This window comes from Mustela erminea, chromosome 5, assembly GCF_009829155.1.
Source record: "Mustela erminea isolate mMusErm1 chromosome 5, mMusErm1.Pri, whole genome shotgun sequence".
Classification (NCBI taxonomy): domain Eukaryota; kingdom Metazoa; phylum Chordata; class Mammalia; order Carnivora; family Mustelidae; genus Mustela; species Mustela erminea.
Window position 1 is genome coordinate 136,335,169 of NC_045618.1, and position 24,069 is coordinate 136,359,237.

A 24,069-nucleotide genomic window follows, 5' to 3' on the forward strand; every position below is an offset into this window, starting at 1 on the left:
TGCTGGGGCTGACCCAGCGGGGAGGGACTGGACTGCGGCCAGCTGTGAGGACCTGCTGGAACCTCGCTTGTCAGGGTGTGCTCTGGGGTTGGTGGCCTTGGCCAGGAGGGAGCTTGTGAGCCTTGCAGTCTCCCCCCACCCAGACCCACAGCTCAGGCTGCACTTATGCACGGTCCGGGGGGGGGGGGGGTGCATTTGTACATTCACATCTGAGACACCCTGGCTTGGAAAACCTGCTGCCCCGTGGGTGCGGGTCTGAGAGGAGGAGGGAGGGGTGAGGCCCAGGCCTCCCCATGGGGGAAGTGGGCCTGTGGATGGAGGTGCGGGTCGGCGGCAGGCGGGAGGCGGTCATACGGGATGTGGAATGGGCCTCCCTGGCATAAGGGGCCCCATCACGACCACCCAGGGTAGCATGGGGACTACAGAGGGGTTACTGATGAGGGCTGCAAGGGCTGGGCTCTGCAGGGGGGCCCATGGCACCTAGCTCTGCCCTTGGGGCTCTGGAACCGGGAGGTTCGTCCTTGGTGAAGCTTCTCCGCAGATGTAAATGTGGCGTGTGGCCACCCCCACGGAGTCGGGTGATTAGCTGCCTGCTGGGTCGAGAGACGGGCACTGGGTCCAGACATGCCTGACTGTGGACCGTAGAAAACAAAGTCCTGGTTTTGAGGGAACGGTCGTCCTCGGGGTGGGAGGCAGACGCTGTGGAGTGTGCAAGGGTGAGAGCTGGGTGAGGGGAGGAGGGTCATGGTAAGGACCAAACAAAGCAACTGCCAGAAAGGCTGGCGGGGTCAGGGAGCGCCTGGCGGGGGATGGGGGGGCACAGTCGGTTAAGCCTCGACTCTTGGTTTCAGCTCAGGTCCTGATCTCGTGGCTCAAGCCCCACGTCGGGCTCCACGATTTAAGACTCTCTCCCTCTGGGCCCCTGGGTGGCTCAGTCGGTTGGGCATCCCACTCCTGCTTTTGGCTCAGCTTGTGATCTCAGGGTCCGAGGGTCAGGCCGCGTGTTGGGCCCGTGCTCAGCGTGGAGTCTGTTTGAGATTCTCTCTGCTCCTGCGTGCAAACTGTCTCTCTCTCTCTCTCTCAAATAAATAAATAAATCTTTAAAAAAAACAGAAAAGGGCCAGTGGGGTGTCCGCCAGGCCTTGCTGAGATGTTGCTTTGTGGGATGTGGTTTCCATGATGGGGGGCGGGTCTTGGGAGGCAGGTGTCCTTGGCGCAAGGAGAGGGTGACTTCGTGCCTGGGGCTTGGGAGCTCAGGGGAGGCAGGGTGAGCCCGCCCTTCCAGCCCTCCTCCTAGATTCCTGGCTCCCGGCCCCTCTGGAGTCTGCCGGTGCCGACGCTCAGCGGGGCCCAGGCCAGTGAGCACACGCTCCCTTGTGCTGGAGGCTGCTTGTAATGGGATGGGAATTTGGCTGGCCCGGTTGGCACAGGCCAGGACCACAGCATGCCCAGCTTGGGCTGGGTCACCCCATGGGCTCTGACATCAGCCCTGCCTAGGTCAGAGATGCCAGAGGCCCAGCTTTGTGGGGACAGGTGGGGGGGGGGGCAGGACGTCTCTGGAGTTTGACTTTCTGCCTCTGTGGGCATCTGAGTCAAGGGTCTAGTTACAGTTGTCAGCGAGACGTTTTGGGGTGACTGCTCGTGCTCTGGAGGCTTTCAGAACCGTGAGGCTGAGTGGTGGAGGGAGACTGCAGGCGGAGGGAAAGGTTGTTTTGTTAGTTTTGAGGGAATGTAAATGCATTGGAGTACGGTTACATGATTCAAATGCAAAGGCAGGAAAGATTTATGCTGGCAAGGGCCCTGTCCTAGCTGTGCCCCTTCTCCCCTAATTGCCCTGCCCCCAGAGCTGCTCCTTGTTTTCCAACCGTCCAGGTTATTCTGGCATATGTAGAGAAGTGCATGTCATGTGTGCACCCGCATTTCTGTAGAAGCATCTCTGCACGCACACACAGGTATTTATTGGGAAGTTTTGGTTTTCTGAGCTGATTGCACGTCCAGGCAGATCCCCGTGCTTGTCCACAGAGGACTGGGCTCCTCAGCTGGGGTCTCTCTGCACAGTGGGGCTAGATCCTTCTCTCTCGTTAGGGGCTGTCCTGGCCATCAGAGCACCCTGGTCTCCAGGCTCGGGGTGCCATTCCTCCCCCAGTTGTGACAACCAGCAACGGCTCCAGGCATCACCAGATGTCCCCCGGGGGCAGTCACTCTCAGGGCTCGCATCTGGCTTCCAGTCTGGCTTCGTTGCTCCCCGGGCACCGGCATAGGTTTAGACGCCGGCCTCATAGTGTCTCACCCTCCCACATGCCGGCTCACAACCTGAAGTTTAAACCCTCACCCCCCTGCCCAGGGAGCCCCTCCTGACCCCTAGCAACACCGTGGGGGGTGATGCCCCTGCCACCCACCCAGCTGAGCCCCCAGGGCAGACCCACAGCACCACCGGAGGAACGCTCCCCCAAGACGAAGCTGCCCTGCAACAATAAGACCAGACACCCACGCCCACCGATTGCCACAGCTTTGCAAGGAGCTACAGGGGCTGCTTCGAATATTTATAAACAAACACACACAGAGGTAGTGAACCACAGGGTTTTACACTCACTCTTCCAACTGACACCCCAACTGCGAAGGTTAGGTCCGTGTATACCCCACAGATGTAGAAACTGAGGCACGGAGACCCTCGGTTAACCAGCCCAAACCACAGAGCCGGACGGTGCCAAGAGCAAGGTCCATCCCTCCACGGCTGCCCCAGGCACCCTTGCCTGGCCAGCGGCTGGAGGGGACCCAGCCCGGCGGCCCTGTGGGGACAGAGGTGTCCGCAAGCCCAGGACAACTGCTGGTTTCGGGCACGGTCACACCCACAGGCCATCACCCATCTGAGGACTGGGCACAGCCCCACGGACAGTGGGAGCACCACTTCACGTCTGACACTTACCACCTGCCTGTGCGCCCGAGCACGGAGCTACGGCCATCCACCCCACCGCCAGCGAATGCTGCCCAAAGCTCTTTTTTTTTTTTTAAAGATTTTATTTATTTATTTGACAAACAAGTAGGCAGAGAGGCAGACAGAGACAGAGAGAGGAGGAAGCAGGCTCCCCGCTGAGGAGAGAACCTGATGCGGGACTCGATCCCAGGACCCTGGGATCATGACCTGAGCCGAAGGCAGAGGCTTTAACCCACTGAGCCACCCAGGCGCCCTGCCAAAGCTCTTTAAAGGATCACCGCATTCACAGTTTTTGCAGTCATCTGATGGGAGCCTTTGCCCTCATCCGTCACATAGAACTTTATACATCTCGGCCTAAAAAGGCCCTTCAGAGTCTGGCCCCCGCCCGCCTGCCTGCTGCTCCCTCCCTCCCATCTCCAGCCTCGCCCTCCTCCCTGCTGCTCCACAAACACACAAAAGCCCTTGCTCAAAAGCACCCCAGGGCCTTTACACGTGCTGTTCCCCTCTACCTGACAGGCTCTGGCCCCAGACTTTCACAAATATCTGCTTTCTAACCAGTCAGGCCATAGCCCTGAGTGCCTCCTTTAGAAAGGCCTTCTGTGACCACCCTGAGGACTCACCCATGCTAAAATTACCCCCTTTAACTTACCGGCTGACATGTTTGTTACAGGCCCTCCCCCCCTTTCCTCCTCAAAGACTAAAGCTGCAAGGACGTGTCCATTCTGGCCACCACAGGTCTCTCATGAGGGCCAGTACACAGACACCACCAGCCATCTGTGCGCACACTCTCTCCCAGGGGATGCACGAGGTGTCCCCGTGGAAACACGGAGAAGCAGACCAACAACAGGAAACTGGGCCTGGAAGCATTGAGAAGTGCTACAGCACCCACCAGCTCAGGAGGGAGTGAGGGCCAGATTCCCGCTAGTTTCCCCGCTGAAAGCCCCGAGGGCTCTCCCAGTGAGAGCAGTCTGGGATCTGGGGGCTCCGTTGTTCTGATGTTCTCTTCTTCCAGCTAAAGGAAATGAAGGTCAGCCAGGGAAGCAGCCACACAGGTAACATCAGGCTACAAATGGGGACCAACACTCACCACTGCACACACTGCGATCACACCTGCAACTCCCCCCGCCCTGCCCCACCCCCATCCGTGGTCGTGAGCCTCTCCTTAAATGGACACCAAATTCCTGGAGGCCCAGGCCAGGGAGCACCTGGCTGGAGCCGGGCGCAGAGTGGGGCACTCAGAAATGTTTTCTGAACAATGGATGGGCATTCATCCCTCATCACAGAGCCCACGCAGAATGAGCACCCCGGGGTCTCCCGAGGTGGACCCTGGCTTTTCCACCCACCACACGCCCAGCACAGCACACTCTGAGCAACTGCCAGGGACCAAAGAAGGAGGGGTCTGCGGGGAGGCTGGGAGGTACACAGGGCCAGATCACACACTCTTACGTGCAGACATGTTCCCAATTCTTGACCCTGCTCCGTGCCGGTGCCCTCTGCAATGACATCACTGCCCCAGTCAAGAGGTGACATCTACTGTGCAAGCTAACTGCTGTGACGAGGAGTTAGTATCACGGTCCCACATTCACAGACGAGAACACGGAGGTTCTCAGAGCTAAGTTCTTTGCCAGAGGTCACAAAGCTAGTAAGTTGCAGACCAAGCAGTATCCGCCAGCATCTCCCAAAAAGTCTTCTCTGAGATGCTAAATAGGCCACACGTACCCCGCCAAGATAAACAGAGATAAAATGTGCTTTCAATCTCATGGGATGCATTGTCCCCAAACATACGCGACCACAGAACTCTTTAATGGATCACCTGGTAAGAAACCCTGTTCTGAAAAGGCTTGCATATTCTTTCCCGAAAACCTGTACCACAAGCATCAAACAAGAACATTTTCTCTGAGGTCCCTAGAACCCTGACTTCAGAAAATCCGTGGCATTCTTTATATCACAGCGTTAGGGGTATTTTCCTAGGAATACGTTCTGCAGCTTTCGTCTGAATCTCAAAGGCAGCAAAGACCTCCAGGAAAGGAGAAGTAACCCTGACCTCCAGAAACAGGTGATTTATGTGAAGGGCTTTGTATTTCTGTCAACGAATTTCCTGTTACCTTTTTTTACAGATTGATTTATTTATTTGTCTGAGAAAGAAAGAGAGACAGAGAGAGTACAAGCAGGGGCAGAGTGAGAGGGAGAAGCAGACTGACTCCTCACTGAGCTAGCTGGGAGCCGGACATGGGGCTCAATCCCAGGACCTAGAGATCATGACCTGAACCAAAGGCAGACGCTTAACCATCTGAGCCACCCAGACACCCCTCCATTTATTACTTAAAAAAAAAAAGAGATGAAGTTCATTTTCATTTCTTGAGTCGGGGCTGGCCCTGTGATTGTTTTGGCCAACAGCTGTGGAAAAAAGATCTGGCCTCCAGGGGCCTGGACATGCCCACCGTGTCCTGGAACCCCGCCTCCTGGACCAGAACACGGCAAGGCAGCGTGCAGGAGGAAGGACACACGTGGCCGGGTCATCCCCACTGGCCCGGGAAGTCACAGGCCACTCCACAGAGGCAGAGACGCTGACTGACCTGCAGCTGACGGCAGGGCCATCGGACCCCCGAGGGAGCCCATCCTGAACAGCCGGCCCACCGAAGGGTGAGCCAAACCAATGCATCCTGCTCAAAGCCACTACCTTCAGATGGTTTGTGCCTCTAGGGTGACTGATCCAACTCCCCTTACACACAACGGATCAGAAAGGGAAGGAAGATATTGATATTCACAAAGATGGGGGGGCCTGAGTGTGGCTCAGTCCGTTAAGTGACTGACTCTTGTTTTTGGCTCAGGCTGTGATCTCAGGGTGATGAGATCAAGCCCCGTGTCAGGCTAGGTGCCTAGCACAGAGTCTGCTTGGGGTTCTCTCTCCCCTCTGCTTGCTCGTAATCTCTCTGTCTCTCTAAAATAAATAAATCAATCTTTAAAAAATATATATTCACAAAGATGTCCAAGGCAGCATTATCTACACCAGCAAGGGAAGCGAGAATAATCGAAGTATTTGATAACAAGAGGACAGCTCACTCCATTACACACGCATGTCCAACAGCAAGAACGGGTCCATCCTGACTGGAAAGGATCGTGCTCTGTCACTTTACTTCCAGGTGTGATAACGGCACTACATTTGTGTTTTAAAGGCCGTGCTGAAATATTTACATGTGAAGTCATACGTCTGGAGTTTGCTTCCAAATAATCCGTGGGAAATAAAAAGCAAGATTAGCCATAAGTCCACGACGGTTAACACTTAATACTGAGATGGGGGAACTGTTCATTTCTTTTTCCCTTCTTTTGTACATGTTGGAAATTTTCGTAATAAAAGCTCCTAGGAACTACATTTAGGAAGATCATCCTGAAGACTGTAGAAACACGGAATCTGTTTACAGTGCTGTGGGCAGGATGCAAAAATGATGCTGAGGACACAGTGATTCCTACTCCGTGTTCCACACAAAACACAAAGCGGCAAAGGCATAGTGTGGGGGGTGGAGGAGACATGTGTCTCTTCAAATTTTGTTCTCATGATGTCTTCAGCGCTCATGTCTTCAGTCATGTCTCATGATGGTCTTCACAGAGGACAACTAATTCCAGGGAAAGGGACGGCACACAGCTATCGCTTCCCTGAGCCGGGACTCCGCGTGAAGGGAGCGCTGGCTGGCGGGGGCCCCTTCCAGAAGTATGTGGGGCTGGGAAGGCGGGTGGACTCTGCTGGAAACCACAGGAGGCAGCTGGGGAAGCTGTGGAGAGGACCCTCAGCCGCCCACAAGGGCCCTGGTCCCCCACCCCAGCTGGCCAGAAGGGAGGGAAGAGCACAGAGCTAGGGGCTATCAACCAAGACCTGTGATTCCAGTTGAAGGAATCACAGCAGTAGCCCCTTCTTTTGATCAGTTTTAAGAGAAGAGACGACACTCAGGTCTCTAAAATTCATCTTGCAACAAAAGGAAAAAAAAAAAAGATCTGGGGAAGAGGGTAAATTACAATCAGATCGCCTGCTATGGGCTGGAAACCACCAGCAGCAAATCAGCCATCATCTCTCTGATTCCCCCAATCTGCCCCACGATCGGGTGATAATGTTCCCATTTTACAGATGAGGAACGGGAGACCCCTCACCTGCCCAAAGTCGGTCATGCCCCGGGCGCGGGGGCTGGGTTCAGAAGCCAGCTAGTGGCAGCACACCCAACACCTCCCTCCCCAGGCAGCGCGCACTGAGCCACACGTAGGAGGTAGAGGGACCAAACCCGCCTGAGGCCCCGCCCAGCCTTAGACAGACAGCAGCTGGTGCTGCACAACCCCCAGCAGGAGAGCCACTATGGACGAAACATCTGGGTCCCCCCCAAAATTCATGGGGCAGCCCGAAGCCCCAATGTAATGGTATCAGGAGTGGGGTCTTTGGGAGGGGACGGGGCTAGAGGAGCCTAGAAGGGCAGAGCCCCATAATGGGGTGAGTGCCCTTAGATGAGGGCTCTCTGTGTCTCTCCCCTCCATAGGCAGACACAGGGGGAAGGCGGCTGTCGATCAACTAGGAAGAAAGCTCTCCCCGGGAACTGGCCAGCCAGCCTCCGGAACCGCGAGGAATAAACGCCGGCCGTTCAAGCTTGTTTGTTACAGCGGCACGAGAGGCCTAAGATAAGGAAGACGGTAAATGGCAAGTGCCGGGGGCAAACCCAGAACCCCAAAGATGGGCTGCTGAGGGGCCCTGCAGCAGAGCGGGTGCCGCGTGGGGACAGAGGCATGTCTCCACTGCAGCACACGAAAAACAAAGTTGAAGGTAGGAGAGCAGAGGTAAGGCCATCGCTGGTGTGGAAATGGAAGCGGAGGGCTGTGTGTGTGCCCGCACCCGTGTGCACACCCAAGTGTGCATGTGTACACGCACGTACACACTGGTGTGTCAGCTGAGCACACGCCCATAAAGAGGCCACAACGTGGTACCATGGCTTCCAGGGATCAGGGTCAAATGTGTGGAAGCACAACTAGGATTTCACTTTTGATCAGGTAGGTCAGGCTTTAAGGAAAGGCTTTTTTTAGTGTTCACAAGTCAGATACGAATCTACCCGGGAGAAACTCAGCAATTTCATTTGCCGACAAGTCAGCAAACTTCTTGAACTTGGTTTCAAGTGCTCTGTTTTTATCAGCAGATAAACTGAAATGACCCGTCCCTGTGGCCTCCCACGACAGACCCAAAGAACTTCCCTGTAGTTCTCTGCTGTCCGGCGTGACAGCTCGGGTCCAAACAGCGGTCCCCCAGCAGAGCCGCAGGCGGCGGGTTGCAGACTCACTCCCAGGGCTCTGAGGGGGCCCTCACGTAGGGAGTCCGATGAATGCCCCACGACCAGACAGCAGAAGAACCAGACCTCAGCCCCCTGACCCGGGCTCCGGCCACTGGCACAGTCCCAAGAGGCTTCTGGGGGGCTAGCAAATATCAGGACAGCCACTGTTGGCTGTCCACAGTGGGCACAGCAAAACAGAGTGCCCAGGACCGCCCTCCCTTCCACTGCTTTCCCCCAGTACCACCTTTATCTCTCCACCTCAGGATGCCAGGGCACGGAAAAGAACCACTGGCCTCTGAGAGTTCTGGAACACCCAGGCAGAGGTACCTGCCAGGCAGGACAACAGCTCTGGGCTGCACAGCCCCTGGCTTCTCAACAGTCCCCACTTCCTCGCTGGTTCCAGGAAGGAGCCAGGAGAGACCTCAAGCCCTACCTGGGCCCCATCATCCTGAGCCTTCTCCCAGCCTCCAGCCCGGCCCTTCAGCCAGGGGCCCTGAGGACCGGGGCCCAGAGGTGCGCAAGTCTGGGCGAGGACAGTCACCACTCACTTCCTCCCCCTTCCAGGAGGACCTCATCCTGGGGCTTCCTCCCTCACCAGGCCTGCTCAGGAGCAGGGCCAGGATGTCAGCTAAGGGCGCTGCACCCACGCTCCCCCCGCCCCCCAGGACAGAAGGAGGTCCCCTCTGGTTCCAGAACCTCAATCAAAGAGTCCACAACTGCGACATGCTCCAGGCTCCTGGCCTGGGAAGGAAAGATGCCTTCTAAACATTTCCTCATGCACGGGACAAGGCCATCAGTAACAGTTTACATAACATGGGACTGTTTCACCCCAAAACACTGTCCAACACCAACATTCCGCACAGCATAGCGGGGCACAGAGGACGCCAGCCTTCACCCTGGACTACTGGCAGCCTTTCCCCAAAGCCCCATCGAGATCCATCCCTCAAGGCAAAATTACATAAGCCCTTTCTCCAGGACACCCAGTGTCAGAACCCTGGGCCCAGGGCCCCCAGAATCTACCTGAGTCCAGCTGGCCACGGGTTCGTTCTTCAGACGGAGCCAGGGGCCCAGCCCTCGGCTCTGACCTGTGGGGGTGCTCTTCGTTCCCCTCTCAGGAGCAGTGCCCTGGACCAGGAGACTGTGTGTGACCCCTCAGGCTGGCAGAAGGCAGCCCCCCTCACCCTAGCAGGCCCAGGAACCCAGAACCAGGGAGCACCCCTGCCCCCCACCCCGACTGCCCAGTGCCCATGAGAGTCTGCTCAGCAAGCAGTCCCCAACTTCCTGTGCGGGGTCCGCCCTGCCCACACCCGGACCATGGGGTAAGGAAAAGGATACCCACCGGCCCCCACGACCGGCTGGCTCAGGCTCACCGATCAGGGCCAATGAGAACTAATCCTGGGTCTCTTAGGACCTGCACCTGTGCTGGAGGGAGGCCCTGGAGCCAGTGTACCCAGGTCTGAATCCCAGCTCTGCCACCTGCTAGCTGTGTGACCCTGGCAAGTTCCCCAGCCCCTCCGCGCCCCCATGTCCCCTAACAGGAGACAGGAGTGGGCTTAGATCACACGAGAGAGCACGCCAGAACTCAGCACATAGCCTGGCTCGGGATAAAGGTCGGTGTGAGGTCTCACCTGGAGCCACACAGCCTGGGCAGGGACGCAGCACAAGAGAGGCCAGGTCCTGGGACATCGTCTGAAGCCAGAACTCTCCGAGGAGATCCCACTTACAGAGCCTCGTCGTTACTGAGCCCGGCTGGCACTGAGGTTTCTGTAGGAACCACTACATCCCTGCGGCTTGTAGGACTCAGCCGTCTAACCGACCGTGCTCACCACGGACTTCATCCGGTCACTAGTGACCAAGAGAGGAGGGAGAGGGCGGGAGCGCGCAGCCGCCAGGGAGGCCTCCAGCTACAGGGACAGATCTGCAGCCGCCAGGGAGGCCTCCAGCTACAGGGACAGATCTGCAGCCGCCAGGGAGGCCTCCAGCTACAGGGACAGATCTGCAGCCGCCAGGGAGGCCTCCAGCTACAGGGACAGATCTGCAGGCACCCGGCCGGGCACAGGTCTCACTCTCAGGAGAGTCCCCGGTCCTCTGCTGGTACACAGGCACCCACAGAACTGCCCACATCCCACATGGCTGCCTCGGGGAAGGAGGGACCTGTCCACACCCCTACCCTTCCCAGCGGAGCTTCCAGAATCCAAAGAGCTGGCCTTCGGCACTGCCAGCAAGGCTGGAGGAAGACCACAGGGGAGGGAGGCGGTGGAGGGACCCCAGCCGTCCGGGACCAAGGACCAAAACAGCCCATCGTGGCTGGGGATGGCTGACCCAGATGGCCCAGAGCAGAACAGAGCCTGACTCACCCTCGCACATGGTTCCCGGGAGGCCAAAGGCGGTGGGGTGGGGAGGGGGGCAAGTGTGGGCTCTGGAGGTGGCACCCCAGCCCAGCCCCCACGCGGCGCGTGCGCCAACCTGCCAGGCCAGTCGCTCTGAACCCTGAATCTTCATCTGCAAAGATACCTCGTAGCTCGGAGGTTCTGGAGAATTCCTCCTCCAAGACGGTGAACCTCTGTACCTCACCAGACAACCTTGACTCTGCTAACACTTGTAGGCAGACACTACAGGTGTGACTGCAGGTGAGGGGGCGAAGGACAGCCCCCTTCTCCCTCGAAGATGGTTTCTGGCCCGGAGGAAGGAGGGAGAAGTCTGCCTGTCGAGAGCCTCCTGGGCACAGGCACGAGGCCAACTCCTAAAAAGAAGGAAATTCAGGCCCAGAGCAGTGCCGAAAGGCACCCAGGGCCACCCATCCAGTAAGAGGCCAAACCAGGGTTCAAATCCCACCACCAACCAAAACACACGTTGTCCCCGGACATCTCCCGGAACCACGGCCAGCCTCCCCAGCTGAGTGGCTGTCAACTGAGTCAGTGCCTAAGTTTCCTGCCTCTGGGCAAGCGGGATTTCAAAACGAAATTGAAAGGGAAAAGGAGAAAAGCTGATGACCCCGGGCACTGAGGATGAGGTGCTGGAAACCAGCACCGACCCAACGAAAGCCATCCTCCCGCCTTCTGGGTCCGTTTGCCGAAAGCAACGCCTAACACCTGGACTCAGGCAGAAGGCTGTTCAAATCCCACCCCGGCAGTGACCCGCTAGGAACCCCGAATAAGCTCCCAGACCCCTCCTCTGAGCCTGTTTCCGTACATGGACTGAGAGCCTTAAGGCAGCAGCTGGTGTGTCAGGCCAGGCCGAGCAGCTGTTCCCTGACTCTGCGGTCTCCGGCAGAGGCCAGTGAGCACCTCTGGGCAGTGGGGACCCAACAGCGCCCCCGCCACACGCGGGGCGGAAGCACCCTCCTCCCCGCAGGGGCACTTCCCGATTTGCAGACAGCCTGCGCGAGGCCCAGCGGCTCCAGCCGGGACCTTCCTCCCCAGCGCAGTGAGGAAGCAGGCCCTGGACCTCCCTCAGCACAGGCACCAGCGTGGCTGCGCCCAGGTCAAGGTGCGGGCCAGGGGACTGGGGCAGATTCCTCAGGAAGCACAACTCCTTCCCGCCCGGAGCTCCAAACCCCCCCTCCCACCCAGCTGCTCACACAGAGGCAGGAACAGGCCCTCCGAGGGGACGGTCAGACCTCCCTTTCTTTTCAAGAACCCTGCAACAAATCTTTAGAAAAAGATTGAAGAATAAAATAAAATCTTTAAAAAAACAGAACAGTAGGGGCACCTGGGTGGCTCAGTGGCTTAAGCCTCTGCCTTCAGCTCAGGTCATGATCTCAGGGTCCTGGGATCAAGCCCCGCATGGGCTCTCTGCTCAGTGGCGAGCCTCCCTCCCCCTCTCTGTCTGCCTGCCTCTCTGCCTACTTGTGATCTCTGTCTGTCAAATAAATAAAATCTTAAAAAAAAAAAAAAAAAAGAATAGAACAGTAAAGAAAATAAACTTTAGTGTCAGCAAGGCCAAGTGCAAATCTAAGCTGGCCCTCCTATTAGCTCTACAGCGCGGGGCTACATCTTCTTTCCAGGCCTTCATTTCCCATCTACAAGATGGGTGCAGCGTAGGGGCGTCTGGGTGGTTCAGCCAATTAAGCATCTGTCTTTGGCTCAAGTCATGATCTCGGGGTCCTGGGATAGAGCCCCGCATCAGGCTCCCTGCTCAGAAGGTGTCTGCTTCTCCCTCTCCCTCTCCCTGCCTCCCTGCTACTCATGCGCGAGAGCACTCGCGCTCTCTCTCTCTCTGGGTCAAATAAATAAATAAAAGCTTGAAGAAAGAAAAAAAAGGATGGGTGAGGTGCAAAGGGAAAATCCATCCAAAGTGAAATCAACGGGGGGGGGGGGGGTCTGGGGGCCAGGCCTGGCTGGCTCAGGCGGTAGAGCACAGGACTCTCGATCTCAGGGTCTTTGAGTCCAAGCCCCATGCTGGGCGCAGAGATTACTACTCAAAAAAATAAATAGAGTAAAAAATTTTTCAAATAAAAAATAAGAGCTCAGAGAGAAACCAACAGTCCCACAGCACTGAACATTCCTCACGAAGACACCCAGGATCCTGAGAGGGCGGGAGCCGGTCCTTCAGGATGGGCACCTGGGACTCACACCCGCCCCCCCCCCATGCTGACGTGCTCCTTCTCTCCTCTCCAAGGGTCCTCACAGGGCCCCGGGAGAAGAGAAGAGAACCCCACGCAAGCTGCACCCCCTGTACTCCCCTCCCCTCTTAGGGGCGCAGCCCAGCAAATGTTCCCTAGGAGAACTGGGGCTGTCCCAGGGGCCAGAGTGGACTCCACAGGGCTCTATGGGTCCCTACGACCCAGGGCTGGCCAGCATGCAGTAGGCACTCACTAAATACTGTCCTGCGGCTCCTGAGGGAATGAGCTGTTTAAACAGAAGACAGCTGGGCCCGCCGCAGACATTCGGGGGCTGGGGGGTGGCCCATATGTCTCCTTGCCTCCACGCCCCCGCCGTCCACCGGGGGGATGCAAATAGGGCGGAGGGCAGAAATGAAAGCCGAACACCTCGGCGCCACCTATCACCCCCCCCCCAGCCCTCCCAGGAAGCAGCGAGCAGGGAGGCGGGAGGTGTGTCCTGGTCACTGACCCTGCAGGACCCCCACACCAGAAAAGGATCAGGAGGGGAGTCTGTGGGGGCTGCCTGTCTGCCCCAGGCTGGGGGCTCCCGGAGATTCGTCAGAGGCCCCAGGCCCCACGCTGGACAGGCAGGAGGGCCAGGGCAGCAGCCTCCTGGGGAGAAGGGGGAATGCCACCCTCCACGACGCACCTGCCGTGCTCACTAGCCCGAGAGGTGGCTGCGTCAGGCTCACCTGACAGCAGAGCGGAGGCCCCGGCAGGCCTGTCCAGCTACCTCCGGCCAGCTGGGCAAGTCTTGCTCTCCACGTCTACCATCGTCCACACCACCCACCACCCCTCTGGGCCCAGCACCTGTCCACAGGGAATGCTCAGAAATGGCTGTCAACCCAGCGGTACCTGGATGCGACTTTCACACTGGGGGCCAAGGCCCCCTGACAGGGAAGCCACGGCCCGCGCTGTTGCAGGAGTCAGCTGGCCGCCAGCAACCACCTCAGCTCTGCCACTTGCAGCTGGGGGACCCGGCAGGTCACGGCGCCCCTCCCCAGGCCACAGCATTCCCATCTGGCATGGGGAGACAGGCCCCCACCTGGGACGGCCGACTCCCCATCAGCAATAGTGCCCGAGCCACGGCAGGTTCTCGCTCCGCGCTGACGTGACCCACCAGTTTGGGGATTGGGGGGAGGGAGGGGCCGTCACGACAGCCTCCCAAAGCGTGGAGGGTTGTATGGATGAGCCCCAGGTCCCAGCTTCATGGCTTGGGAGCCAAAGGCGTGCAGACCTCTGACTCGACCCCAACAGGCATGCAAAGCAAAAGGCAAAGTGGGGACCCGCGGGCCAGGCCGCCACCCCCCCCCCCCCCCGTCCCAGCCCTGGCCTGACAACCCCTGTGATACCCCCAGGACTGTCTCCTGTGCAAAAGCTCGTTCCCGTCCAGCCTCAGAACCCAACTGTCAGTAATTCCACTGCAAGCCAGCAGCCAGAGGGAAGCAAGGTTTAGAAGAGGAGAGAGGATTGCCCAAAAGGTAGCCAACAGTCTGCTGAGCTCCCAAGACAGACGGGCCTGGAAACCTAATCAGATGCCCTCCTGGAGAGGCCTTGTCCTCAAGGGACCCCTTCTTACCTGTTTAACTCAGCATCAGACACGCCTGACAGCTTTGGGGGAGACCCTAGTAACACACTCGGTGAAAGGCCCGTTGGGGTTTCCCAGCAGAATCACCAGGGCACTGCTGCCGACAGAAGACTCCCAGACCCCTGCCCCGGAGACTGTGAAAGGGGACGGGTGGGCTGAAGGATGTGTAGTTTCCACCATGCCCCGGGTGATTCTTTTATTGGGCACGTGAGCAAACACTGGCCTAGAGGAAGGTCAATGTATGGTAAAGACAAGCTAGCTGCCCCCGCTCCCTCCCCCATCCCAAGACCCCACCTTGAGGCCTCACCTGAGCTTTGGGAAAGGGCAAAGGTCAGCTGCCCTAGGGCTTACCCATCAGGGCTGTGGGATCCCCACCCTCCCCTCCCTTCCCTCACCCACAGGGCTCACCGCAGCTCCTTCCTGAACACAAAGGCTGGACCTGGCTGGACCAGGGGGGAAGCACGTAGCCTCAGGCCTCGGCTCCCAGGGACCCCAGAGCCTGGTCGCAGCCTCAAGTGGGAAAAAGGTCCCAGGGCCACCCACCCGGCCCCCCATCACACTGCCAGTGAACAAGGATACCAAGGACACTCTACTGCCTTCTTGGACCCCCTGTCTGAAGTAGAAACCAGCTGCCCACGGACCACACCGGACCCAGGGCTCTGAAAAAGGCAGCCGGGGGCACGTGGCCTCTCAGCAGCAGACAACACCAACCCCGGAGCTCTCTCAGCTCCCAGAAGAAACCGCTCTCAGACTCTTTGGTTAAACATTACCCCCAGAGAGGCCTCCTCTGACCACAGGGTGCTAAAGTGGCTGCAGCTACCCCTGCCGCAGCTCTCCTGTTCACAGGCTGCCCGGCACTAACGACACTGTGCTGCATGGAAGCGCGTCTGTGCGCTGACTTCACCATCTCCCCAAGCATGTGGGTGCCTGAGGACAGGGACCAGCACGCAGCAAGGGGTGGCTGGGGCTGGCCGGAGGCCTGCTCAGGATATGCTAAATGGAAAAAAAGAATGAAGGAATGAAGCTCCTCCCTGACATGGAAAAGGCTTCCAACACCCACCAGTCAGTTCCTTCCTTCTCTAAGAGGTACTCTTCTCGGCTCCTACAATGTGTCCCGTCAGAGACCCTGGGTTTCGGAAGCAGACACAACCGCAGGTCTCCGCTCTACAGAACGGCTCTCAAATGAGAAAGAACACACTCTTCCGAGAGAGAGAGAGAGAGAGAGAGAGAGAGAGAGAGAGAGATCACACACAGGCACCTCTCAGAAGCTGTACTGGGGAGGGACCTCGCCTGACTGTGTGTCCGGATTCCCCCTCCAGGGGCAGCCGATGGCTTAGCAGTGGGCTCTGCCAGCGGGCCTGTCCCACATGGTGGGATGGCTTCCGGCCACCCACGGCATGCCAGGGACATCCTCATAGGAGCGATCCTCAAGTCCCCACACACAGCGACAGAGCCAGCCTCTGAGCCCCAGAAGCGGGGTGGGGGGAGGGCACGACCAGGAGCTGTCACAATCCGCGCCTGGCACCACGAAGGGCTACAGAAACCAGCCCGGGAGGCCCAGCTGGGGAAGTGCAGGCCGCAGGGCAGCCGGTCGCTGAGGGAGGCCTGCAGCAGGCAAGACAAAGCCCCGGGGCTGGATTCAAACAGCCCAAGGGTAATGGCTGGGCTGCTCCCCAAGGCACCTCCAGAGGCAGGGCTATTAGAAAAGGGACTTTGGCGGGGCGGTGGGGAGGGCACACTGGCCTTGGAGCCACAGCTCATGGTGTGACCTTGGACAAGCCACCCCACCCTGCCAGGCCTGGGTCTCCCTCTTGGGAGTCTGTAGAGCAGCTCCTGAGTGATGATCTGCTTTCTGCGGTAAATCTTACTTTTTAAAAAGGAGGTACCAGAACATTCCCACAAAGAGCTAGCTTACCAGCTGAATTCACAACATGAGTGGGAACAGAAACCCTATTTACTTGCAACTGTTTAGGCAGTGCCCTCGTGAGGCGCTTCACTTCAGCATTTACCCAGTGCCCGGAGCCTGCCAACCCACGCTGGGGACACAACCAGCGGTGCCCCGAGCCTGCCAACCCACGCGGGGACACACAGCGGAGGCACGATGGCCTCAGGGTGAGGAATGGAGGGGCCCAGCCTGGAGGCCCAGGGAGCCCAGCTCTGCCCCGAAGCCCGAGGCCCCACAACGTCAATCAGTCTCAATCAGTCTCAACAGCAAAGGAGAAATGCAAATTTATGGTCCCATGCCACCCCTGCATGTGGCCAAGATCCCAACCGTCCGCCACCAGGGCTGCACTGGGGAGGGTGTGAGTAACAGGCTCTCCCCTTCGCTGTCACTTGGTAGCGGGGCCCCCTCTTTGCCAGCAGCTTCAGAAAGCCCCAGAAAAAGTAAACCGCCTGTGCCCTTTGACCCAACACTCCCTCATCGAGCCACGGGCACCCACATGGCTGTCCCCGACTCTACCGGCGGAGGCCCCTCAGCAGGGGAGAGACATGGTCTGTCGTGAGGACAGCTGGACCACTCGGCCAGTGAAGAAACGAGGCAAGTGATACGGATCTGCCCCCGATGAAGCAGAGATGTGCTATTTCTCTAAGACACGGGGTTCCGTGAAATGAGCCTCGGCTAGAACACGCGTGTGTCCATCCGCACAGCGCACCTGGAGAGAGGGGCTGCCGGTGGCAGGGGTCCCCGAGGGACGGGAGCTCAGGAACAAGAAGGAAACGGACTTTGCAGCGAGTACTTGCAGTCCTCTGCTATTTTTGTATCACATGCATGGAGTAATCATTCACAAAGATAAAGGAAACAATAGAAGTTACTAAAAATCGTAACACAATTGCTCCTTTAGACTCAGCATTTTCAGGAAACCCAGCACAAACTCCTCTGGAATGTGCAAACTTTGGAAAAGAAAAGGAAGGACCGTCGTGCTCCTGCGTTAAACAGGCAAGGGCAGCAGCCCTGCCTCCCGGCCGCTGTGAAAGAACCGTCTCTGCACCTCAGCCGGGTCCGCCGTCCCCACAAACCCCACACCCAGCAGGGTGATCCGGCAGCAACCATAGTACGACTCAGAGTCTCTCACAAACGGCCCAGACCGAGAACACCAAACCTACAAATGCCAAAGATCCCGGAGTGGGGAGGCACGTGGGGGCTGAGGCGCGCTGACCCACTCACGGCCAGCCCAGCGCGCCGGCAGGACTAAGCACCGTGGACAGAGGCGCAGGCCCTCACCCTCCCTGGCCCTGCGTCCTGACTCCTCTCCCGCACACGACCCTGAGCTTTGTAACTGCGAACATCCTCACTTTGCCTAGGGGAAACTGAGGCACGGAGGGCCCAGTGTCACATGGGTGGTCTGTTGTGGAATCAGGCTGGGGACCCACAGACGGCACTGTCCCGATGGACAGCTTCTCCCACAGGAAGTCCGGCTTTCCCCCTCGGAGGCAGGGAGAAAGCGTTTCTTGGCAAGGCCGAGCTAGGGACAGTGTCGGGGCACTGGGGCAAAGGTCACACAGTCAGTCCCTCCTCCCACCCCTACACCCCCAAAATGGGGCACACCCAGACATTAAGACAGAGCAATACCGACCCCCAGACCAGCATCACTTCACCCCAGCAATGGGTTCCTTCCCCTCCCTAAGAATCTCCTGGAAGAATTCCAAGCCCAGAACGCTAAGCCATCCCAGCAGAAAGGGACCGTCAAGACGCCCCCTTTTAAAGGAAGGAACGTAGCGGGAGGAGAAGGAAGGGCCCAATGGTACCCAAGCCCTTCCTGGCAGGCTTCCCAGGCCAGGTCACTGTGAACACCACACTCCCAGCTCCATGCGGGCAAGGGGCTCCACCCTGTAGCCCCGGGACCTGCTGCCTCTCAGGCCAAGCCTGAGCCTCAGAGGACGCTGGGCCCAGTTCCTTCTGAAGGAACTGGTGGGAAAGGCGGCGACAAGAACGTGGTCTGAGACTGCTCCCAAAACCCATTTCCTGCAGGCCTCGTCAAGTCCTGCTGGCCTCCAAGGTTCTCTTGTTAGAGAGGTAGCTCGAGGTAGCCCCAGGCTAACCCATAACAAGGAAGCCATGTCATCCGGTGAAGAGGCCTCGGGACCAGGCCCCAGGACGCTGACGGGCTGTGCGGTCTCTTCCCCACCCTCCACAGGCCTCAGCATCCCCACCCCTCGGCCCCGGGCCATGGGGGCACCAACTGAGACCAAGTACCTGGAAGGGTCGCATGACAAAGGCAGCGGACCTAACAGTAAAGACGGACAGAGGGCCACCCCCATCTCAGACCAAGATGCTTCCGGAAGCCCCGTGACTCTCCACCGCCTCCCCCAGCACAGGTTCAGCCGCAGGACAGAAAAGGGTGAGAAGCCAAAGACGGAGGAGGAACACGGACGACACTGACAGAGGGAACACGGGTGGGGGCCGGCCAGCATCTCCACGCAAGACCCTGTAGACAACTTTAAAAAAATTAAAAATTAAAAACCTCCCCCACATTTCCAACTACCAACTTGTTTTCTCTGACTCCCCCCAGGAAGTCCCCCCTGGGCATCCTGAAAAAGGCACAAGGAGAGGACGGGAGGGAAGCGCAAGGCTGCTCGGGCAGAAGGGCGGGGAGGATGGTTGAAGGAAAGAGAACACATCCAGAGCCTCCTCCACAGCCCTGTCCCCGAGGGGGGACAACACCGAGAGGGATGACAGGAACAAAGAGTGCCACGAAAAACGAGCTGAGTCAAAGGCCCATCTGCTGACTAGTCAGAAAGGGCCATCCCATCAAGGTGCCCCAGGGGTGTGAAGGGTGGGCCCTTATGCCTACCAGACATACATCCTGGCAGGCCCAGGTGCCAACCCCCTACAGCCGCCAAAAACATGCAATGTCCTCTGGCAGAACAAGGCATTACATATTTGCTAAGGGCACGACTCAGCTTTGAAAGGAAAAGTGTCTCCAGGGGGCACCTGGGTGGCTCAGTCAGTTGAACATCCGCCTTTGGCCTGGGTCCTGATCCCAGGGTCCTGAGACTGAGCCCCCTGTAGTGCTCCCTGCTCAGTGGCGAGCCTGCTTCTCCCTCTGCCTCTGCCCCTCCCCGCCTCTCATGTTTGCACTCTCTCTCTTCCTTGCTCGCTCCTGCTCGATCTCAAATAAATAAAAAAAAAATCCTTTAAAAATTTTTTTTAAAAAAGAGGAGGGCCTGGGTGGCTCAGTGGGTTGGTCCTCTGCCTTTGAGTCAGGTCAGGATCTCGGGGTCCTGGGATCAAGCCCCGCATCAGGCTCTCTGCTCAGTGGAGAGCCTGCTTCCCCCTCTCTCTCTGTCTGCCTCTCTGCCTACTTGTGCTGTCTCTCTGTCAGATAAATAAAGAAAATCTTAAAAAAAAAAAAAAAAACTTTCAAAAAATCTAAAGAAAAAGAAAAATATAAAAAGGAAAAAAGAAAGAAAAGTGTCTCCAGGACAACAGCAGCTGGACCCCTGTGAAGGTAAGAGGGTGCCCAAGTAGAAAGGGCTTTCTGTGGGGTCTCCAGGTCCTCAGGCTGGGCCCGTTCTAGAAGTTCAACAAAAGGAAGAGAAGTTTGGAATTTGCCCCTCTCATGCCTGTCTCCCCATCTGGACAACAAAGGAGCTGGATGACATGATCCCCAACATCCCTTCCTGTTCTAAGAGTTTTACAAGGCCTGACATTCAACTAAACAACCCATCTGGTCCGCTCAGGCCCTCCTCTCTGGCGCGACTGCCCTAAACATTCAAGCAGAGCTTCAAATCATTTTCAAACATTTCTGGACTTTCTCATCATGAGAAAGTCATGGGCAATTCATCATCCATCAAAACAGGAGCGTTGCACTCCCAGGTTGTGAAGGTCAAAAAAAGGACAATGTCTCCTCTTGGGCCACTAAAAATCACACCAGCATTCATACCAAACACAACAGCAGCGAAGGGCTCTGATCAACCCAAAGGGAGCTTCCTGCACCCGGTCTAGAAATGTGGCCACCAGGGGGCGCCTCCCAGAAAGTAATAAAAGAAGGAAAACTCTTTCTTGGGTGTTTTCTTTTCCTTCTTAAGCTTAAGTGATAAATATCAGAGCTGCTCTAATGAAAACCCAAGCGGGGCTTCCTGAGGTTCTAGAATGGCCTAGATGCTTTCTGTCTTCTCTCTGAAGCCAATATTCTGGCCAGTAGTAGGCATCCAGACTCCGAGGGCCACAACCTTCTCCGAGAAATTAACCCTCCACGCTGGATTTCCCCCAGAATGGTTGACTTCAGGGCTTGCCTTGCACGCCCCTCCGGCTGCACTTAAAGGCCGGGGGAGTCCGAGTGGAGGGAGAGGCCATCTGCAAGTCCAGCCGCAAGACCCAGCCCCGAGTCTGGGCTGGAAGTGTTTTGCAAGAGGCTCCTAATTAACGAGCAAAACATACCAGCCAGATGACAAGCCTCGTGCTCTAGCTGCAGACACAGGATGACACAAATACAGACAGACCTCCAGAGAAAAGGGTGCAAGGTATTAGCTGGGATTTCCCAAGACTCAGATGACTGCAGGAGGAGCTCGGGGACCTCACACCAGCATGGGGCTTCAAAGATATGTCAAAGGGACTTCTCCACGTCTCCTATGTCTCGGGGACTTTTTCCATAAGTCTGTGTGTGTGTGTGTGTGTGTGTGTGTGTGTGTGTGTATCTGTGGTGCCATGTTCAAGCGTTCTTTTTTAAGGTTCCGAAGTTCTAGCTGCAAGTTCCTCCTGATTTCCTGATTTCCTCCTGAATTCCCGGGCCGCTTGGCATGCCCCACCACCCATGAAAAGCTTGCTTTCTCCTGAGGAAGCCAGCCTGAGAAATGGCAGCCAAACTCCATCCCCAGGCCAAAGGATGGAGAGCCAGGAACTGTTTCATAGGAGCTGTGCCCAGGGCAAAGGAGCAACAGGCCCTAGAGACGAGCAGGAGGGTCACGGAGGTGCCACAGGCTGGCAAGTGACCGGCTCAAACCTGCCACTTGCTCCGCAGACCAGGTGATAAGGAAACCCAATTGTTCGATTCTGCGACACATCTGGGGACCCAACGGGGGGGGGGGGGGCAAAAGTGCAAATAGAACACACTTCCAACAATCAAATCCACCAAGAGGAGACACTGCAAAACAAAAGGATCCCACCTACACATTGCAAAAGGGTTGGGGAGCCAGAGTCTCTTGGGATTTACCTAACAGCTTCCCAGCGGTAAAGCCACGGCTGTAGAGCAAGGTGAGGTGTACCTGACCCAAGACTGGAAGCTTCTGTAATAGACTAGAAATGTGATCTTCTTAAAACACCATGAATCCCCACCATTGATCACCAGCATGGGGGACGGGGGGGAGAGGGGGGCGTCAGAGGAAGGCCATTCTACATCACATACATTTATCCCACCTCCTCTGCACCAGCCACTCCCTAGCTCTAGGACCCCAGGCAGACAGGCGAGGCGGGGGACCCCACCTTTCTGCAGATCATCTCTCCCTTCTCAGACACGTGGCCCAGAGTCACCACCCTGGTCAATTCTCAGGGCCGGTGTGAGGCTCTAATGAGACAGCAAATCACCACATACATGCCAAGTATTGCTACTCGCCGCACACAGGCTCAACCCGGTGACATGCAATGACAGCGTCAAGGGCTGCACACGCGGGGCACACAGTAGGTGGTCCGCAAATGTACAAACAGCGGTGCCCTTCTCCACGAAAGGAACGAAGGAAGAAAAACACTCCGATCCAAAAGTAACCTCCAGCCACAGGCAGACAGCGTGGACTCCCCGATTGCCCAGATCCCTCTGCCACCTTTAGCGGCGCCGCCAACGCGCTCTGGGCAGCTGGGGTTTTCCCCACCGGGGTGGGGGGGGGGGGGCTGGTCACCGTGCACCTGAGAGCCCGAGTCCCGGCCAGACCGCCCATCCTGGCCGCCGCTTCCCTCGAGCACAGCCGGCAGCCACCACAGCCACCTGGCCGCTCGGACTCAGTATCCCCGCGCACCGCTCCTTCCCGAGCGCTCCAGCTTCCCGAAACAGCCGCTGAGGCTGAGCCGGGCTCGGGCCGGGGGCCCCCGGGCGCCGGGGGTCCCCGGGCGCTCGAGCCCCGTCCCTCCTTACCTGCACAGCTCGGCGAAGGCCTGGAAATTCAGCTTCTTGATTTTCTTCTCGCTCAGCCAGTAGCCAACTCTCTTCCCTTTCAGAAAGGTCTGCATCTTCCTCCTCGGGCGGGGAGCTCGGGTCCGGAGGAAATCGCCCACAGGCCGAGTGTGGCGGCCCGGCGCGCGCCGCGAGCGTGCGGGCACCTCCTCCGGCGGCGGGGACGCGGAACGGGGCTCGGGGCGCGCAGTCCTGCCGGGAGGGGCGGGCCGGGGCGGGCGCCCGGGCGGAGGGAGCGGCGCTCAGCGCGGCGTGCCACTGGCTGCCGCCGCCGCCGCCCACGCCCCCGCCGCCCGCGGGGCTCGCCGGCGCGCCAGATCGCCAGCGCCGGGCCGGGGCCGCAGCGGGCCCGCGGAGCCCAGAGACCCCCCGGGCCGCACGCCCCCCGGCGGCCGCGGCGGCTCGGGCCCGGCCCCCACCCCCCCCCCGCGCCCCTCGAGGCTCCTCCTCCCCGCCCTCCCGCCCGCGCCCGCGGGCCCCGACCCCGAGCCCCGGGCGGCGCTATCCGCTGCCGCGAGCCGGGCGCGTGCCCTTCCCGGCGCGCTCGGACCCCGGCGGGGCGCACGCGGCCGCCCGCGTCCTACCCCCACCCCCACCCCCCCGGCCCGGCCCGGCCCGGCGCGGCCCGCCATCCTCACCCGCCTCCGCCGCCGCCGCCTTCTCCTTCTAGTTCTCGTCCCCGCGCGCAGCCCGTCCACCCGCCGAACCCGGCCCCGCCGCCCTTGCCGCCGCCGCCGCCGCGCTGACCCGGCCGGCCGGCCCGCTGGACCCCGCCGGGGCGGAGGAAGCGCCGCAGCTCCGGCCGCTAGGGGGCAGCGTCGCTCGCCGCCTCTTAAAGGCGCCGCGCTCTCCCGGCCTGGCTGTTTGCGGCGTGTTTGCGTCCGGGCTCAGGCCGGTGAGCTTCGGGACGGAGGGCGCGGGACTGGGTGTAGGGCGGCCATTGCCCAGGGGTCGTTGCTTATTAAAGGGGCAACAGGCGTCATGCCGTGGGCGTTTTCTGCCTGACCCGTGGGAGTTTCTTAAATCAAAAGCACCTCTGTACCCCCAGCAGTGTTAAACGCCCCCCCCACCCTGAGTAATTCAGTAGAATTGCAGTTGCGGGGGGGGGGGCGGATACGGACCTTCAATGAGGTCATCTCGTTGAGGAGACAGACCCCTGCCCAGGGCGGCGGAGGAGTGGGGGGAGGAGGAGGACTGCCTAGGGTGGTGACCTGAACACCCAGGGTCTTCTCTGACTTAGGATGCTGATTGCCTCCTCGGGTCCCCTTCAACTCTGTGGGGACGGGGCGGGAGCTAGAAGCATGTAAGATGAGGCTGGAACACCTCCAGGAGACCCACTGCTTTCGGAGTGCAAGTCAGCGGTAGCCTCAGTGCCTTTAACCCTGCCTCGCCCGGCCCCGCCCGGCCCCGCCCTGCCCACGCCCTGTGAGGCAGGGGAGCTTCCAGCCTTCTTGGAGCCTTGAAAGAGCTCCGGGTTTGGGAGGAGAAGACCTCTCAGGCTCAGGCCGGAAAAATAAATGGGGGGGGGGGGCGCGAGG

The 24,069-nt window shown here is 58.7% G+C and overlaps 1 protein-coding gene across 2 annotated transcripts in view; it reads right to left on the bottom strand.

Annotated features, from left to right (window-relative positions):
* Positions 1-22,702, bottom strand: part of ITPK1 (inositol-tetrakisphosphate 1-kinase) — a 166,233-nt gene extending 143,531 nt beyond the window's left edge. For both annotated transcript variants that reach the window (XM_032345098.1, XM_032345097.1), the window contains exon 1: positions 22,493-22,702. In XM_032345098.1, coding sequence (XP_032200989.1) covers positions 22,493-22,587 — 95 coding nt within the window. In that variant the 5' untranslated portion in view covers positions 22,588-22,702. The remainder of the gene's footprint in view (positions 1-22,492) is intronic.
* Positions 22,703-24,069: the final 1,367 nt, after the last annotated feature.